Source organism: Telmatherina bonti (assembly GCF_933228915.1).
Source record: "Telmatherina bonti genome assembly, chromosome: 23".
Classification (NCBI taxonomy): Eukaryota; Metazoa; Chordata; class Actinopteri; order Atheriniformes; family Telmatherinidae; genus Telmatherina; species Telmatherina bonti.
The window spans coordinates 21,065,342-21,085,813 of NC_136632.1; the positions used below are offsets into that span (position 1 = coordinate 21,065,342).

Sequence of the window (20,472 nt, forward strand, 5' to 3'; positions counted from 1 at the left end):
TCCTACAGCTGTGCAGAGGCTTACATTATCACCCCTGTTTGACATTAAAAGCTTCCCTAAACTCCCGTGAAAATCATTTCTGATGTCTTTTTTCCCTCACCTTGTTCTTACATGCGTGCTGTTTTCTTGCAGACTCAGAGAACAGCTACACACTGAGTTGCGGAGTACCCGTCCAGCACAGTAAAGCCCCTCAGAAGAGGAATGCCACCTCTGGTTTACCTACTTGTGCTGGTACAGTAAACTACAATATGTAGCATGCAACAACTCCTATGATGAGTGCAAAACATTTCCTGCAACTTGCATTTTGAATAGCCAACTCCCTATTTACCCAATTCAGTTGGTTAAAGCTGTAGGGATAGACATCTGTGTCGCTCTATGTCCACAGATGGTTAGTGTGCACATGGATAAATATACAGTTCTCAAAAACCTGACAGTAAATTTGAACATAGCCCTCAGGGCTGCATTAGCTATATGCTGATTGGCTAAAACTTACTGATTAGAAATGGCCACCAGCAGTCTCCTCTCAAACCTGGCATTTCTACATACAATGGACCAGATTTACGGTACCTTCTGAGCAGGTTGGTGAAGGAACATTTGAGATTCGTATTGTTCTGTCTGAACCACTTTCAATAATTCACCTGTCTTTAGTGAGTGAGGTCCTGCCTCAAGTGGAGGAGTTTAAATATCTCGGGGTCTTGTTCACGAGTGAGGGAAGGATGGAGCGTGAGATCGACAGACGGATCGGTGCGGCGTCTGCAGTAATGCGGGCTCTGCGCCGGTCTGTCGTGGTGAAGAAGGAGCTGAGCCAGAAGGCGAAGCTCTCGATTTATCAGTTGATCTACGTTCCTACCCTCACCTATGGTCATGAGCTGTGGGTCGTGACCGAAAGAACGAGATCTCGTATACAGGCGGCTGAAATGAGTTTCCTCCGCAGGGTGGCCGGGCTCTCCCTTAGAGATAGGGTGAGGAGCTCAGTCATCCGGGAGGGGCTCAGAGTAGAGCCGCTGCTCCTTCGCATCGAGAGGAACCAGTTGAGGTGGCTCGGGCATCTGGTCAGGATGCCTCCTGGACGCCTCCCTGGTGAGGTGTTCCAGGCACGTCCCTCTGGGAGGAGACCCCGGGGAAGACCCAGGACACGCTGGAGGGATTACATCGCTCGGCTGGCCTGGGAACGCCTCGGGATCCCCCCCGCAGAGTTGGCAAATGTGGCTGGGGAGAGGGAAGTCTGGGCTTCCCTGCTTAGGCTGCTGCCCCCGCGACCCGACCCCGGATAAGCGGCAGAAGATGGATGGATGGATGGACCTGTCTTTATTATCTCCAGTCTTCTTTTGTTCCATAAGCAAAATTATCTGAAGTTCATTTCTTGATGCCTCACAGCTGAAATTGAAAACCAATTCACAAAATCAATAAAGTATATCCCTTATGTTGAAATACCATCCTTCATTTCTGTATATCTGGTTGAAATAAAGCAACAAATCACATGAGAGGATTGAAAGAAAAAGATCAACCTCTTAATAATTTATTGAAAAATGTAAAAAATAAAAACAAAAACTTTTTATCCTTTGACAGAACTTCACCACAACTTTCACCACAGCGTCATGTATAACCACTTTCTGTTTTTCTCTGATTTGTTTGAATAAAGATACGGTGGCGCCACCCATCAAGCAGAAGGCCAAATTTAAGATCAAAGACGCCAAGTGTCACCTGAAGCCCCGCAACAAGGAGAAACACAGAGATGCATCAAAACATAATGCTCAAGGTAAAAAACAGAGTCCTGCATCAGCAACTTTTCTTGTCATATTCTACATAATCCTACAATGTTTCAATTTCTACGTGAAATTCTGTCATTAAAGACGTTTATTGCATAATTTCATTGACATCACTTTAACTTAGTGTCTGCTAAATGACTGGAGGACTTTGAGCAGCTGTTGGCACATTCACATCAGCCTTTTGATTTGAATCAGAGTCCGTTTGCTCAAAAAGTCCACTTCATTTGGGGAAATGTGAATGTGCTGAATGAATTCGGATCAAAGAAGTGGAACCGGTCTGCGTATAAACGCAGGTCTCGGTCTGTTTCAAGTGGACCAGACCATAGACTGTATATAAAAAGATGGACAGAGCCTCAGTGACGTCACCCATAGGTTTCTAAAGAGCTAAATTGAAGCTCGGTGGGCGGTTCCTGCCATCACAATCTTGACAGAAGCATGTGTGTTGTATTGCCCAGAAAATACAAACATGGGCAAAGAGGTGGAGCTGAGAGGGGAGCTGAGAGGGGGGCTGTGAACGTTGCGGTGGATGATTGACATCGAGCAAACTCCGAGCTGCCTGTAGCTAAGAGCTAACCGAGCTAACCGAGCTAACCCGGAGATAACAGGAGAGAACAGGAGGTAACTAGCTAATGGAGGCTAAAGCTAAGTCAGGTTGTTAACCGTCTAAAAACCGCAATTGTTCTACGTTCTTCTTACTTAAAGCGGGAGATTGGGTACCTGTCAGTCAAAAGGACACACCCCTAAATATGCCAAATTTTGAGATTAAATTACTCTTAAATGGGCGAGTTAGAAAAAAATTCACTCCCCCCACAGTTGTCATGAAGGTAAACCTGACCTATTAAACTGAAAATGGATTTTTGAACCAGGGTCTAAACATGTTTATTTCTGCTGTGAAGTTGGTCTTTTTAACATGGGACTCCATGTGGATTTGCTCTGCTTTGCAGCCCCTAGTGGGTGAAGGGGGAACTGCAGTTTTACACACTTCCACATAGGCTTCACTTTTAACCACCGGCGGTTGCTGCTTAGACCAAATACCGGATGTGAACTACAAAAAAAAATAACTTTCTGCATTTGGTGTCTTATTGCATTGTGGGTAAATACATAGCGATGGCGTTAAAAATCCTCTGCCTCGTCTGTTGTTCATACTGTGTCCATTGTTGCAGTGTATTTCTGCAGTGTACTTGCATAAGACAAAGTAAAAAAAAAACCAAAACAGCGATAGTTTCACCTTAATTTTCAAGTGAAGGAAACCGTTTTCTTCTATACACAGGTCTGGTCTTCTCTTTTGCTACATACTAGTGTAGCGCCACACTTCATGGGAATGGGGATATATTATAAAGGTTTGACTTGTTTGACCAAAGTGCAGTGTGAATGTAATCTCTGTCTGAATGGGTACACCCCCCTACAATTGAGCCGAGTCCCCGATGGACCGAGTCTAGCTGACTATCCTGATGTGAATGCACCTTTACATACTTGACTATTTTATTATTTATTTGCTTTTTCTGGGGTAATGATATTTTTTTTGCACTTATTTTGTAGTGAAATTTTCATTTTATTTTCCTCAGATTTGCCTGCTTTTGATTCTGTATATCCTGTTGTTGTCACTGATCAATATAAAACAATGGCTTCTTTCTTAAGTGTATTTTAAAGTTTCTGTCCAGATGCTTTGTCCTGTTTCCCTGTTTTGGCCTTCTTATTTTGCTGTACTTGCTCCAACTTTAAGACACAGTTGGGTTAGAAATCAGTGTTTGATTTTATCCTGAAAAGAGTTTTAAAATTCTTCCAATGTTTCCACTGATCATTGTCTTATTGAGGCCTTTTTTTGTGTCATTTAGGTGCATAAGCTCATAAAGCCTGGAAAACGCTCACTCATTTGCATGTTCAGACCTGTGAATTGTTTTAAAAAAAAAAAAAAAGCCAATCGCAATGTGATTACATGCTTTTTTTTTCCTCATGATATTTTTTAGGGATTTAAGGGTTGCACAAAATTCTGCAGCATTTCCAAAGGTTTGATATTCCTGTCCCATCATCCCAGTTTATATATCACAACGCTTTTAGTTCCGACTTCTCCTTCATACAGTAAAAAGCAAAGCAAAGCCAGAAGCAATTAAGCTCCAAGCTAGATCAGTAAAATTTGAACTCCTTGAACTTCTGCTTGACCACTTTATTGCTCTGATTCGGATTTATTTGCTGAGAATGCAAGTGGACTGTGCACTTGCTCTCCAGAATCCATATTCATTTTCAGACGCTTTAAATCACAGCTGAGGAGCAATTATCTGTTTTCAGTGTGAGTGACTGACCTGTTCAGGACTCGACCTTGTGTTGTTGTTTTTTTTGTCTTTCATTATTTTTGTAAAGTCATTTTCACCTTTTCTTTTAACCCTTATTGAAAGTTTTACTTGTTTCTTCCAAAGTACTTAATAATCAAAGTTTTAAAAGATGCTTTACAGGTAATTTACCTAAATTTTACTTTAAGTTCTTTTTCTCCATCTCAAAGGAGGCCAGTTCCCCTGCACAGATGACTGTCAAGTCACTTTTGTCAATCTCAAGTGTGATTCATCAAAGAAGCGCCGCAGAGGACGCAAATCTCCTACAAAAGAAGTTTCCCACATCACTGCCGAGTTTGAGATGGAGATGAAGGAGGAGGAAGCCTCAGGTGTGGTGGTCTATCATGTCTTATCCCCACTTGGAATGAATGATATAGTAGACAGACGATTCAGATGTACAAGAGGTTACCAAAGTGTGTGATGATGTTTGCCTCAGACTCCTGCAACCTTGACTGCGTGCGGGAGAGGATGAAGCAGAAGCTGCAGAATGCTATGCGAACACTCAGGAAGTCTATCAACAAACAGCAGTTCTACATCCAGTTTTCTGGAACAGAATATGAAGTGGCCCAGAAACCATCCAGAAATCCAGAAGGAGCTGAGACCTGCAGCACGGGACAAGTGCTGCGAGATGGAAAGTGCGGTCAGTCTGGAGTTTAATGAGTTACCTAGATGTTGCTTCCCTGTCAGAAACCACTTAACTGTGTATTTTTTTCCTTAGTGAGCTGTGGTGTGGGGACGTTTTACAGCGGGGAGCAGGAGCAGTGTGTCCCGTGTCCTCCTGGAACATACCAAGACACAGTGGGTCAATTGTCCTGCGAGCCATGTCCCAGCACTGATGGACAGGGCATCGCTGGTGCCAAGAATGTGTCTCAGTGTGGAGGTAACTGACCATCCCATCATTATTTCCATCTTCCCAAAATCAGCTGGTCTTCTTAGAGTCAAGATATTTGCATAAGATTTACACAAAAACATGAACATTTATAACTAAAGAATCACCTTATAAACATAAACTCCACAAAAGTTTTTATAAAAAAGCAACAAAAACGTAAAAATTGTTCACTTTTTAACATGTTTGAACTATTTTAACAGACACAAGTGCAAAAGGGCAACCAAGCAACACACAAGGCTGGGCATGCATTTTATGTTGTGACATTCATTTTGAGCCTACAAAGCAGGGGGGTCCAAAGTCGGTCCTCAGGGGCTGCTGTCCGGTAGGTTTTCAGTGTATCCCTGCTTCAACACATCAGACTCAAAATAAATGGATCTAACAGCCTATGAACTTCAGCACAATGACTTATTCATTTGAGTCAGGTGTGTTTGATACATTGAAAACCTGCAGGATTGTGGCCCTCAAGGACCGCAACTGGACACCCCTGCTATGAAGCCAAATGTATCATATTTAATACCTACACTTTTAGAGACCTTTTGTGTCACTTTATTGTAGAAAATTTTGCTGTTTTACAAAATCTGGTACTTATCTTCTGGCTCCTAATGGATACCAGGAAGCAGAGGACTACATCACAATCACTTTGACCAATAGCAGTGATAAATGCTAAAAATACAAAAAGAATCATTAATCGTTTGGCATTTGATAAAACTAATTGTTGCAGTTTTGCATGAGGAATATGTTTAGATTCTTCCCGTATCCAGTATTTCAGCTTCTTAAAAACCTGTCCTCTGTTTCTCACCTTCATCTGAAAAACAGATATGGATTGAAGGCAGAGCAGTCGATGTCTGGCATTGTCCTGCTGAAATAACTGGGGACTGTCTTGAAACAAAAACTGAGTTAATGTTACAAGTCATCCATGCCCTGGTCACTGATTTTATGGTATTTAAAATCACATGTATGGTTTTTTTTTTTTTTGAAGTATTTGCAACATATTTACTCTCTTGAAATCACTGTTTAATCTAAAAGGCTTGCCTTAACTGACTGTAGAAGTAGAAGCAACTGCATAAAGTCATGTAGCCACAGGAAAAACATGTAAGTCAACAAGGAAACAAGAGGTTTGCTTTAGGATTCTTGCTGCTACGGAAGCCATTACTGTGTTGTCAGTTAAACATAAACAGAACGGAGACTGAAGATGGGAATAAAGACGAGTACATTCTCTGCTCCACAGGTCAGTGTCCTGCAGGTCATTTTTCTGCTGATGGGTTCCGCCCATGCCAGCCATGTTCTCTGGGTTCCTATCAGCCAGAACCAGGTCGGGTTCTTTGCTTCCCATGTGGAGGAGGCCTCATGACCAAGTATGAAGGATCTGTCTCCTTCAGGGACTGTGAGGCTAAAGGTTAGGCTCTGTGGCTGTGTGTAATGCCTTTCAGATTTCTCGTCACGTTTTGTCTGTTTATGCAGTTTAATGTGGTGTGACGTGTGTGTGTGTGTGTGTGTGTGAGACCTTTTAGTTATGTTTGCTGTGTTGTTTTATATGTATATTTGTGTCATCATTTAAACTACTGTTTGAAATGAAGGAATCATCATCATCAGGTGACAAAGTTCACCACTACATCATCACTGTGGCATTTTTATTAGCAGGCACATCTATTCATTTATCTTTTATTTCTAACTGTTTAGTTTTCTTTTTACTGTGTTAGCAGAACAGCGCTACAGAAAGCGTTGTCATGCCATCGTTTTATTCCAATCAGAAGCATGGAAACAACCAGTCAGTATGTTTGTATGCCAGCCAGAATAAATCTTAGCTTTAAATTAAAAAATGATTCAGTTCTGCACCATTTTTTGTGGCCTTAACTGTAATGGTTAAAAAAAAAAAAAAAAAAAAAATCATATTAGATTATTAAGCTCTCCTGTACTCCCATTTTCACACAGATGATGCATGTTTGAGAAACTTATTTAATATTTTAAAGGTTCAGTACATCATGTTTAGGTCCTGCGAATGGGCTGGTGCTCTGTCCAGAGTATCCCCTGCCTCTTACCAAATGATTACTGGGATAGGCTCCAGCTTCCCTTCTGCCCCTCCTAACTGGAACAAGCAGTTAAGAAAATGGATGAAGTGAAACAAAGAGACAGAAACTAACTGGACTTTTATGTTGGAAACATATCAAAGCTATTCGTTCATAATCTTTGATTCAATGAGGAAGTGGTGATTTAAATTTTCTTGCGCTCTAAATAGAAGTTTGTAAATCATATATTTTCTAATATTTGATTTATATACGTCAAATCTACTTTAACTGTATCTATAATGCCTGATGGGGATGAGAGGAATGTATCTCTTTATTTGAAATTCATCAAATGATGAAAAAAATGTTTTTTCTTCATTCAGTTTTACTGTGTATGTCTTGTCCTTTTTCTTAGTGCACTGTGCTCCTGGACACTACTACAACTCCACCACCCACCGCTGTATCCGCTGCCCAGCAGGTACCTACCAGTCTGAGTTTGGGCAGAACTACTGCATCACCTGCCCAGGGAACACCACAACCGACTTTGATGGTGCCACCAATGTTTCCCACTGCAAAAGTAATCTTGCTTTTAATTTTCTGATTAATTTCCTCACAAATTATGTATCCAAAATGCTTATCCAAAGTGGCTAATGACTTAGAGAGTATGCCTGAAGCTCAGAGGCTGTGAAATTGTTATTTAAAATTCTAAGAAGACCTATGATGCTGTTGTATCATCTTCAGACCAGCAGTGTGGAGGTGAACTGGGAGAGTATACTGGCTACATAGAGTCTCCTAACTACCCTGGAGATTACCCTTCCAATGTGGATTGTGTCTGGACTATAAACCCACCACACAAAAGGCGGATCCTCATTGTGGTTCCCGAGATCTTCCTCCCGATCGAAGACGAATGTGGAGATGTGCTGGTCATGAGAAAGAGTGGTAAACAAAGACAAGAATTTGAAAAAAGTCCTACGGTGGCTCATGCACTTTACTTTGAAGGAGTATGACTTTAGTTCACTTTTGATTAAAACACTAATAGAGGAATGTCAGCAGCAACATGTCCACGTACAGCCCCTAATGAAATGGAAAAGTCCAAATTAGGGCAGATGTCATTTGCAAGTATTTCCTTTAAGAAGCCTCAAAATTCTCATTTAGCAGTATGAGGGGAGGTGAGATGGAACTTTATTTGCAGAGCTTCTAAACCTTTGCATAAAATTCAATTCAATTCAACTTTATTTGTATAGCGCCACTTCACTTCACAAATACACAACCATGAGTCGTGTTTGCCATCATAAACCATCACCCCATTGGCTTCCAGTTTGCAGAGAGAGGTCTCCTCCTGTGTAGAATGAGCCGACATCTAATGATCTAAATGGCACTGTCATAAAGGTACCCTGTACTAGCAAAGTGAGGGTACTTCCATGGTTCTTCAATTATCTCATTCAGGAAGTACTAAGGATTAAAACTCTTATTTTCAATTGGCACTGAGTGCTGGGCATTTTCATGTTCGTTCCTACATGGAACTGGTTTTTGACTCCCAGCCCTAGTAATACTATAAATGAAGCATATTCACTGATGACATAACCTACCTCATAGAAAGCTGGAAGCTTATTTTCATTTAGCTACTAATCACTGGCTCAGTTTTTGTTGAGGGATTCATTAAGCAGTTTTCAAAGCTCAAAGTAGCCCTAAGACTGTTTTTTCCAGCCAGTCAACAAGCAAACTGAATCAAGGCAAAGACAGAAATCTTGCACATTTAAAAAGTGCAAGCGTACCAGGCTTTACTGCACCTCTGTAGATTATAAGTTTGATTCCACTGCTGTACTTTAGTGAGATATTATGGCCTGGTTCTCCAGCTAACATCTACACGTGACTTATGCAGAAATCCAGTTTGCATGCAGAAGTGAATGTTATTTCAGCCACGGACCATATCTTGCTTCAACCTATTCCTTTGACAAATTTATTTGTAATCATGACTAACTTATCTGTTGTTTCTGAAGCTTTGAACTTTTACAGAATCCAGGAATAAGACAAAGACTTGGATGATCATGACATTTTGTGCTGTTCCCTCAGCTCTGCCCACCTCCATTACAACCTACGAGACTTGTCAGACTTATGAGCGACCCATTGCTTTCACCTCTCGCTCTCGCAAGCTTTGGATCCAATTCAAATCCAATGAGGGCAACAGTGGCAAAGGATTCCAAGTTCCTTACGTTACCTATGATGGTGAGTCTTCTTCAGTACAGTTCAAACACTCCAGAGACTCCAGTTCATTGCAGAAGTGTGACATAAGTGATTGTGTAGTCACAAGGAAGGACAAACTTTGGCACTTCGCTGTTCATTAATTCGGGAAGGGTTATACGGTCATTTCCAGACAATGTGGACTTTGTCTACAGGGAGACAGTTTATTTACAAATGGCAAACTTTCCAGGAATGGATGCCCCAACGGCCTATCCCAAGATCACCATGCAGTGCTCAGAGAAACCGTAAAACCCCAAGAGCTTCTTCTGAGACTTTGCAGGCCTCAGTTAAAATGTTAAATACTAATGTTCATGACAGTCAAAGTAGAAAAAGACTAAATCAGTTTGTGTTATTTGGAAGGGCTGCTAGGACGTCTCTAAAAGGAGAACTATATGACACTGATAATATTGTTTTATCTTATTGCTTTACAGTATATTTAGTTCTGCAGGGCATTGAATCCATGGGTTGTGCTTCGTTTTTCACACTGCTTCAACATTTTGACATAGTTTTTATGCCATTTTTATGGCATCAGTTTATCTTAATACACCTTGTCTTGTTGTAGAGGACTACCAGCAGCTGATCGAGGACATAGTACGAGATGGTAGGCTTTACGCCTCTGAAAACCACCAGGAGATACTGAAGGTATTAAATGATGCATTACATTGCTTAGTATGAGTTCATAAAGACAAATTAAATTTCTGGAAATATGTTTCCATCATGCAGCTGTAACATAATTTGTCCTATTGTCCTCCTTATAGGATAAGAACCTGATAAAAGCTCTGTTTGACGTACTCGCCCATCCCCAGAACTACTTCAAATACACAGCAGCGGAGTCCAAAGAGATGTTCCCTCGCTCCTTCATCAAGTTGCTGCGCTCCAAAGTAACCAGGTTCCTACGACCATACAAATAGACGGGGTATCTACACTGACCTGTCAAAGGCCCATCATCCTCTGTCATTCCAGATCCAGCAACCTAAATGTAACCCCAGAGCCCTTATCTTCTTCTCCTCCATATAGTGACTTACCCTTTCTGTGGCTAAAGATCTTCATGTAATGTATTTGTCCTCAGTGAAGCTCATCACATGATGCCTTCAACATCTCTGACCCCTTCAACCTCAACATGCTTACTATACAGCCCTCTGAGCGATTGTAGCTTTCCATGTGCAAGGTTTGACCAGTATGGGTTTTTGAAGGCCAACATTGATATATGTTCATGCAGAAATTCTCACAAGTATTGATATTTCTATATACACTTTCTTTATCTTAAAGATAGTTGTCGACTTTAGTAAATCACTGTTAAACTCTTTCAAATTAATGCACTATGGGTTTTAAAGCACATGGCTACTTATTAATGTAGGAAATTGGGTATTTTACCAACTCTGGGCGAAAAAACTTATCACCACACTAAAGATTAGCCTGTTATATTTTTGGTTTTTTTTTTTTTTTTAGCAGTTTTCGAGATTTACTTCATCACTTTGTTTTTTCTTCATTCACTTTTGTCTTTCAGATTTACTCTTGAATTAACAACAAGCCAACTTAGTAGTATTTTAAATATGACATTTAAATGAAACTAAGAAATTTATGACCCCCATGTGATAGTCTTAGTCTTGGATAAAAAAAATAGAAGTTTAGAAACAAGGAAAACTGCTAAGCTAGCTTTTTAGTAAGCCAACAAAATCTCTCTGTGACACCTTGTTTCTTTTAAGTGTTTGCTCAGTAATGTACGGATTAGGCCGTGCCTTATAGTGTTCAACACAAGGAAATCTGTTCAGATGGATCAGCTTACTTTCAGGGGAAAGGAAAACTACCAGTTTCTTCCAGTTGGTGGCAGTTTTCCTGCCTATAATAGAGAACGTGTTACTGTAGCAGAACAGTGAAGGTGGAGGTAGGTTTAAAGATTGTAGACTTCCCAGTGTTTTTTTTTCTTTCTTTTTTTTAATGGAGGACTGTTACATTAAAAGTTCCCATTTATAAATACCAAAGTTTTACAACACTGTTGTGAAGTTTTGATTTGCATTCAATTTGACTCTTAAGCTAACTAGCTTGATCAAACTTCCTGGAATGACAGGAATCTATATACTCTACAAAACTTGCAGACAAATATGTGGTAATAGTACTTAAAATATAATGGGGGTACAAGTGAGTCTTGTTTACCTTTTGTATGGAGGGTTGCTAAATGGTTCCCACCATTTCCAGTCTGTGTGTGACACTTAGCTTAGCAACCACTGGCTGCATGTTGATTTTTAACAGATAGAAAGGAGTTAAGCATAAATCAACTTATCGATTTTATGATAAAGTGTGTAAATCAGGAAATGTTGTGTGAAAGGTTGTTCAGGTAATGAGGCTAGTAACAATAAACCAGTATTGGTCAAACCTTGCACCTGCTCACTGTGTAGCCTACTCTGTGTTTTTTTTTTTTTTCTAATCCCAGTCATTTCCAACATCTCTGCACTCAACCTTCCATTTGCTCTGCCTTTTTCCCTTTGATTTTGCTCTGCTTTACTCTCTTTGTTGTGTTATTGTGTAATATTTATACTAAACAAATCAGAACTTGCAAAGGCCCATGCCACAGATGCTTTATGACTATAAGGTACAAGCATTTGCATGATGTGCAAAAGACAAATTGGCCCTCAAAGAGTACACGCTTGTATCATAAACTGTGTTTCTTCGCTGGCCTGATGTGCACGAGTGACAGATGAAAAACAGTTGGTGCACTTAAAACATATTTTAACATGGCAGATTGATTAAAAGAAATGTTCAGTTGTATACAACTACACCATTCCACCTCAGTCAGTGCTTTATCCAAATGGAGCACAGGGAAAGACTACATGGGATAAATCATAAAGTCTATATTGTATTTTTTTTTTTTTTTAAATAGAAAAATATATAATAATAAGATGAGATAAACTACCTGCAAGTAACAAACTGTTACTTTAGAGAGAAATGTATGTGATTTAACTGATATTTGGAACTTTAATTGCACTTGAATTTTATATTTTGAACTGTTGGGGAGAAAAAATGATCTAAGTTTTGTTTTTGTTACCTTTTTCTTGTGTTGTTTTAAAAAAGAAATGTGCCACATGTGGTGGTGAAAAGAGAGAAAGATAGCTGTGTCTCCTGTTATTACGCCCTCTCTTTTAGTTCACAGTAACCCCAAAGTCTCAGCTACAGTAACGTCAACCGTAACCAAAGACTACATGTTCATCTAGGTGCACAGAGGAAACAGATTTACCTTTGAATAAGTCAGTCTCGCCACCACCTCAACAGTTTAGTGTGCATTTTCACTGCCCAGTCCTGCTCCATCTTTAAAGCATGTTTTATAGCTGCCAGAGAGAAGAAGCATAATGGCTCCGTATCGGCTTCTTGTATGATGGCATTACATACATACAACAGCATATACAAGTTTCTTGATTCACCCGGATGTACTTTTTCCCATTTAATAGGAGTATACAGCGTAGACTTTGCTTTTCTTTTATAACCTGACTAAATATTTCTGTGTCATTCCCGCTGATACTAATACATCCATCAAATCCCATACCATGTATTAAAAATAGACTATATCTGCACAATGTGACTGGAAATGTAAAATGTGTACTGTGCGGCTGGAGTGTTGGTCTGAAGGTGAATGTAGTGACAGGGATGTAATCGGATCAGAGGCATATCCTATCTGTGTGTCTGTAGCAGTTTCAACCACAAACCAGTGAACTTCATTTGTGTAACTTGAAGTTCCTCTAATAGAAGTTCAAAATACATATTTGTACCCCTTATTGGTGTTCAAGGTTCTTTAAAAACAAGTCTGTTACTAGTGTCAGGTGTGGAAAAAGAGCATCTTGTCCCTGTGCTGGGCACAAGGAAGATAAGCGAGCATTATGACTGACAGAGCTCATCAGAGGTTTAATCACAACCCTGGATTTTTGCATATTCTGCCCTCAGTAAATTGATTTTTTTTTATGAACATTTTTCAAAGCAGTTTGTTTGTTTTTTAATTTCCTACCCTCTAAAGAAGCCATTTTTTAAAATCGGATTTGAATGATAAGTCTGTCTATGGCAGTAACTTCTAACCATGTAACTTTCTTAGAATCAGTGCTGCAGATGTGCTTTGTGCCAAAGAGATTATTTTCAAAATGATAAGCGATTTATGTCTTCAGATGACTTGTTGGAGTCATATTATAACAGCAGAAATATCCATTTATTTCAACCAAGGACTGTACAATACATAAAAAATTCATTATTATGTCATTCAGCATGCAGAATGAAAATTTCATGATTTGGGATGAACACAGGTGCATTCAGCATTAGAGCGTGCCGTACAAGAAATTAGCATGCACAGGTGCAAAAGTGGAGTACAGCACTTGCTAAAACACATGATCAAGCATATTTGTTCATAAATTACAAGTCAAATCTTAATAGCAGTTATTAGCAATGATATTCAATATAAAATGTTTTGCTATTGTGATGCAGCTCTGTTTCATCATGTTTTGGAGGTAACCCATCAGCAGAGCTTGACATTTACAGAATCTAAAGAAAAATATATCAAATTTCAGGGTACAGGTCATACAGATTGGTAAAAACTTAGTGTGGTTGCAGCTTTAGAGCACGACGTTTGTAGGACTGGAATTAAGAAAAGTATTTTCCCATCAAAGTTCGACATCCATCTTGACATAGCATGCTAGCCTTTGGACGTATCAAATAAAAGAGTGTTACTACTTCCCATTCTCAAGTCGTATTGCAGTTTTTTTCTCCTGTCAGTGACGATTCAGAATGATGAATGATGATTGGGGATCTTGGAGTCCAGTCTTTCCAGCTCAACCATCCTGCAGAATTTGAAATGTTCTCCTGATTCAAATGAATGAGTCATTGTGCAGAACTTGACAATAGGCTGCTGAAAGTGTGTTGAAGCAAAGAAACATCTAAAACCTGCAGGACAGTGGCCCCTAAAAGGTCATGGTCTGACATCCTTGATGATGAGGATCATGTGAAGTGATCAAAAGCCACCAGATAAGAGTTTAGACTGGGACTTTCTACTATTATTATAGTTTAAAATCTTTGTCCTTGCCAACAGTAAGCTCTCAGGACCCTCATATGAGTCATTATCTAATTTGAAAACTGGGCATTATCTGTTGGTTCAGTTTGTAGCATTGCCTTCGCCAAAAACAGCCTCATTGTTTTCATCCCTGGCTTCCATACTTTGACATGTCCTTGGGTGAGATATTGAACCCCACATTGTTCCAATGCATTTTATGATTGGAAAAAAAAAAGCACCATGAGAATGCGTTAATGTGGCATTCAGCGTGAAAACTACCATCTAATGCAGCTCATTCTCCACCTTCTGTACAGTACACAAAACCTCCACAGTTATTCAAGCTCTAATGTTCCTCTTATTATTATTATAATCTCCCTCTTTATTGAAATCCTGGTTTGCTGAGGTATAAACTCCCCAGCTGCGTACCTGGCTGGGCTGTTTGAAGTCCCACACAACCTAAATTCCCCACGAGTTCCAAATTTTAATTACTGTTTGTTTTTTAGTTCGAAGAACACCATAACACGGGATATAAAAACAAAAGTGATGGATTTTTCTGCAAGTTGCTTTGCATAGTGCACTGAAATTAAGCCAATGGCTAGAAGGTAGGAAATCAATCAAAAAGCTTGGTGCTTTGGAAAACAAGTCTGTGGTCATGTGGAATTTTTAAAGTTAATGGGTTGAAGCAGGGAAAACCACAAGTATGTTCCTGCATAGCAAAGAGCTTTGTCTTACTGCTCTTCCTTTTTTAATCCAAAAAAATAAGGTATCAAGTATTTTATAAAAGAAAAATGGCAAAAAAAAAAAAAAAAAAAAAAAAAGAGGCATATTTGTACAGGAATTGGCTCTAGTTACCCCTTCTGAGAGATGAAACTTTGTAAACCCAGTCTAAAGTATCGGTGCTTGTTCTCAGTGTATTATCATGCCATTTAAAAAAAAAAATAGTCATGTTGTTGGTTACTGTTTCAGGTCATTCCACAAAGCTGCCACGCAGACATGTTGTGGTATAACCTGCTTCCTGTTTGAGAATGGGCACTGTTTAATATGAGTGTTATGGATAAAAAAAAAAAAAAAAGTGATATGAACTGCTCTAAAATTGATAATTGACTGCTTTTTTCCTCTGAGAATGTATTCTGTTGTTAATGGGCGTGTCCATGTTGTGCGGATGGGAGCGAATGTGTGCAGAGCGTGTGATTGCGTGAGTGACAGTTTTTATGCTCAGATTCCTGTGATGGAGTTAAAAAAAAAAAAAAAGATGTATGTGTGTACTTTAGTCCATTTTGTAGAGGAATCATTTTAACTTTGTGTTAGTTGGTTGTACCCAAAGAGAGAAACTGTAACACAGTGTTATGCCATTGTCTGGCCCATGAAACTCCAGTCCTGAACAAAATAAATAAACAGTAGCAGAAAACCAACAAGTCGTTTCTGTTGTCATTTTCTAGAAAGCCTTTTTTTGTTGTTGTTGTTGTTGTTACTTTACCTCGTATAATTCCTCAGATGTGACTGATATTGGTTTTATTTTGAGACACAGCATCCCTTTTCAACAGGTCTTGTGTCTGATAAGAAAGACTTACCACCATCTTTGACACTCTGTGGCTGTAATCTCTTTACTTGTTTCCTAAAGAACCTTTCAGGTTGAGACATGGAGCAACAAGAGCAATAAGCCCACGATGTGACGGAACTATCACATGGCAAACCCGTTTGCCAAAAGAGCTGGGAAGTTCAGTAAAATTAAAACAAAAGAGGATGCTAGATTTCTGTAACATCCCATCTTATTCTCTTCTAAACAGTCTGTCACCATCACTCCTGTCTGATACTGGTTTCCAGCCTGAGCTCCTACACTACAAAACCCTGTTGCTGTAACTGATGCCGTATGTTGCTGAAATATGCAAAACAGTGCCTGAGGATGACTGGGTTGGGACAAATGTGTTGCTTTAAAACAAGCCAGGATGGAGACTTGTGCAGATTACCAGATGCATTTATGTGTTGGGATCTGTGGGTTTTCCTATGTTTTTGTTTGGTTTCTGCTGCTGCCTATCCATGAGTCCCCAATCCTGCCTGATTGTTAATCAAACTCACCTGAGGCTTAGAGACACTTACTCCTGACTCTAGACTGACTGAGACCCAGACCCTGAGGCTCTGGTCATGACTTTTGACTTTTAGTAACTATACATGTGCCTGTTAACTCCCCTGCATGTTAATATGAACAGTCCAGCTGCTGTGTAACAGGTAGTTACTGTTGATATTTACATACATACAGAGTATGTCTTCCACAAGTCCAGGGAGGAAATGAATCTCCAGTCATCACTCAATCCTGAGGTGTCCACCCGCCATCGCCACTTCCGCATTGTGAGGAGAGATGGAGGATTCACCTGGAAAACCCTCTCTGGTCAGTTTTAAAGAATCTCTTTCCAGGAACGCTTAAGCTTGGTCTCACCCGCTTTCTTCCTCTCCAGCTGTCTTCCCCATTTCACTTCTCACATTATGTGACAGCTTCACTGTTTTTTATTTTCCCCCTGCAGTTGCAGCAGTTTGCTTCCATGACAAATGGGTGTTAACGCTGTGAATGGATCAAAACCAGCTAAACAAAAGGGGATTAATGAAGCATCGTCTGAGCAGCCGATCAGGACATCATATGAGGAGAATGAACTGGTGCTCACGTCTCACTTGTGACATTTGTTGCCAATCCTAAAGCACTTTTTCCTCTCTGTTGCCTCCCTTCTCTCACAGCTCCCTTATCCGCATGTTATCCAGCTCTGCAGAGGTCTCGTAACCAGCCGTTCATTTGTTTCGGCTGCATTGGAGAAAGGATGCATCTAAAAGTTGAAGGATAGTCGCTATCTAGGACTGAATTTTGGCTTTATATTTTCCTTCTGAATTAGCATTAAGTATGATTTATCCTTTTGAAAAGTGTCTTTTGAGCTTAGAGAATGTATTAAACTGGCTCATGGAATTCCTGCCTCCATCTTTTGGGTCTGAATTTGGGTGATGGAGCATTTGACAGCTTGAATGTAAATATTGAGCCACATTTGATGACCCTGCCCGACATGAAAAACGTGAAAAATCTGGTCCACTTGTTTCCCTGCAAGCTAAAATCAGCAAACTACAACAGAAACATCTCTGCACGGCTAGTCTTTTTCCACCGATGTGGATCAATCATGTCGCCGTTTATTAGTCGACATCCTGGTTGTAACTGCTCTGCTCACTTTTCTTTTTAAGATGACTTAATTCATTATTTATGACATCAGTGAAAAAAGGACAAAATAATCACTGTGTATTACCAACCGCCTATTAAAGAGGGAGTTTGCAGATGGTTTTGTTTATTACCTCAACTGCTCGGATGCTGGCCATTAATCATGTTTGACAGGCACATCAGATATTTCCTACATGATATTTCCTGGGCGCCCAATCAGCAGCAGCATCTGCAGGCAAATGTGACTGTGCCAGATGCTGATATTACACTCCCATCACTGTCTTGTCTGCCTCCCTCCGTCAGACGCTCTACAGAGAGTTGACTTGATGTGAAACGATAAAGCCTGAGCATAGACTGATTGGTGAGAAAAATGCAATTCTTTGGTCTTATTACAGTTTAATGTGGTGGATTACTATGCATACCAAAAAAAAAGGACAAACATTTATTTTCCATTAGACAATAATTTGTGTAAACCACTCCATATTTCTTTTGCGCTTCAGCTCATAAAATAAAATAAAACCAAGCTACCACTTGAAGCAATTCATCTCCCATGTCCAAAAGGGAAAGTAAATTATTTCTGTGGGTAATTTGCTTCATCCTTCCTTGTGATTTAATTCATGATTTAATCATGAGTCCATTTTTGTTTGCATGATTGTTTCTGAAGAATAAACAGGACTCTGGACCTAACTTTATAGGTTCAGCCTACCTGACTGTCACTGAGTGGGATAAATTAATCCAAACACTTTGTGTCAAACGATTCAAGGAAGGAACTGCAGATAGAGAGGAAGAGGAAGAGGAGACTGCGTCATGCATTTGACACTCCAGAAAGGTAAAATAAACTGGCTTTTGGCAAAGTTATTTCATGTGATGCGCACAGGAATAGATTTAGTAGCAGATTCTCACATGTTTTAGTTACACCTGTTAAATGTTTACACAAATATTTAAACATATGATCTCTAACTGGCCAGTCACATGGCAGCAAGTCATCACAGTAAGTGGTGTAGACATGGTCAATACAGCTTGGTGAAGCTCAAAGTGAGCATCAAAATGAGGAAGAAGAGGGATTTAAGTTACTTTGAATGTGGTTCAGGAAATGTGATTTGAGTGTGAGTATTTGAGAAACTGCTGGTCTGCTGGGATCTTTCCACAACCATCGATTGAAAATGGTTTGAAAACGAGAAAATATCCAGTGAGCAGCCGTTGTCTGGACAAAAATGTCTTGGTGATGTCAAACGAGACTGGGTAGACTGGTCAGAGATGATAGAAAGGCAACAAGAAGTCACATAAGCACAGGTTCCAACCACGATGTGCAGATTAGCATTCATTAAGTCCAGCCTTAAAGGCAGAGTATGTAAGATTTCAAGGCAATTCTTTCCACCACTAGGTGGCAAACACCAGGTTGTGAGCAAAACAACAAAACTGCTACCTCCACAAACGACCACAGGTTGGCAGTAATGAGCAAAACTCACCCCTCACCCCTCCTCCTTGCCAGCTCCAATGAGGGCAGGAATCGCTTGTGAGCTGTAGCTCAGAGCCGCTCTGCAATAAATGGGCTTATACTCCCCCTACTGGTGGACAAAAAGTACTTTTTTTTTTTTTTTTTACTGGTCAGAAAACATTTAAGAAGGGTCTTTGTCATTAAACTTGTAATTTAATAACGCATCAAATATGGACAGACTGGAACCTACATGTTTAAAAAAACTAGCTGCTAATGATTGTAGTTATTTTTTTAGTTAATTTATTTTGAAAATATTGAAAATCTTACATACTCTACCTTAAAGGCAGCAAAAGACCACACTGGGTTCCAGTAATGAACTGGAAACTGGATTTAACTGGCTATAATTCACAGAGACTCACCAAAACTGGAAAAGGTGGAAAAACGTTGCTGGTCTGAGGAGGCTTAATCACAGTTGCCACATTCAGATGGTCAGATTGAAGTAGAAACAACATAAAACTATGGATCCATCATGTCTTGTATCAACTCCTCAGCCTGGTGGTGGTGCAGCTGTGTGGACGATACGTTCTTGGAGCCCCGCCTACTTAACTGTTGTTGCTGACCATCTGCTTTGACACCACAGCGTAGAATCTTTTGATGGATACTTCCAGTAGGACCATGTCACCAAGCCCACATCATCTCTACCATGACCATCTACCATCTACTCCAACAGCCCACACAGTTTCCAGATCCCAGTCCAACAGAAAGCCTTTGGATATGGTGGGACTGGGAGATTCTCATCATACATGTGCAGCAACTGTGTGATGCTTGTTGAATCTGTACCATTAAGTATTAAGGCAGTTCTGGAGGCAAAAAGAGGTTTTGAATTGAATTAAACTTTATTGTCCCATAAGGGGGGATTTTGTCATGGGCACATAGTTTCACCCTGTTCTGGAAAGACATGTCTAATGAAGTGGCCAGTTACTGCAATGCGAACTGTAAAATCACTGGATGTATCCTGAACTACATCGTTGCACTAAAGAGAGTCTGAAATTCAAATGATCATTAAATTTGGAGCCTTTCAAAGTGCAAACATTCATTTGGCATAAGCCTGTTCACAGTGTAAACACAGGGACAGGTGCTACTTTTGTTTGTGTTCATGACATTAGAATTACGTGCAATCCAATGCATGGAAAAACATCGACACACATCGCAAGGCACCATGAATGATGATGTTAAAATTCACACTTTCAGATCCACTCACCAATTTGTCCCCTAGATGGCAGAATCCCATCAGCTTGTGTCTCCAGCAGCTCAGAGGGTGTTAAGTCACGGGTGCATGTGTTTCATCTCCAGATTGCAGTCTGTTTGTTTAGCTCATTACCAGTCAAAATCCCATCCCAATTACCTGCGGATAAACAGGAAGAGAGGTGGTTGATGTTCTCTAATGCTGTGATTTGACTGATTATCCCACACGCCGCCAGTGGATCAAAATGAGGAGTTTTCAAGTCAGCAAAAAGCAGAGATTTATGTCTTCTGAGCCGAAATTAATTCTAATCTGATTTAAATCTGGTTTCTGTTCATTTGTATTTTAA

General features: G+C 40.0%; 2 protein-coding genes across 3 annotated transcripts in view; both read left to right on the top strand.

Annotated features, from left to right (window-relative positions):
* Positions 1-10,555, top strand: part of scube1 (signal peptide, CUB domain, EGF-like 1) — a gene marked incomplete at its 5' end in the record, with an annotated part of 128,670 nt that extends 118,115 nt beyond the window's left edge. For both annotated transcript variants that reach the window (XM_079263456.1, XM_079263457.1), the window contains 11 exons: positions 133-231; positions 1,643-1,759; positions 4,267-4,425; positions 4,533-4,736; positions 4,815-4,976; positions 6,214-6,381; positions 7,404-7,565; positions 7,730-7,927; positions 9,062-9,214; positions 9,792-9,871; positions 9,988-10,555. In XM_079263456.1, the coding sequence (XP_079119582.1) occupies positions 133-231; positions 1,643-1,759; positions 4,267-4,425; positions 4,533-4,736; positions 4,815-4,976; positions 6,214-6,381; positions 7,404-7,565; positions 7,730-7,927; positions 9,062-9,214; positions 9,792-9,871; positions 9,988-10,140 (1,655 nt within the window). In that variant the 3' untranslated portion in view covers positions 10,141-10,555. The remainder of the gene's footprint in view (positions 1-132; positions 232-1,642; positions 1,760-4,266; positions 4,426-4,532; positions 4,737-4,814; positions 4,977-6,213; positions 6,382-7,403; positions 7,566-7,729; positions 7,928-9,061; positions 9,215-9,791; positions 9,872-9,987) is intronic.
* mpped1 (metallophosphoesterase domain containing 1) overlaps positions 1-20,472 on the top strand; it is a gene marked incomplete at both ends in the record, with an annotated part of 231,372 nt that overhangs the window by 116,644 nt on the left and 94,256 nt on the right. The gene's annotated exons all lie outside the window — the stretch shown is intronic.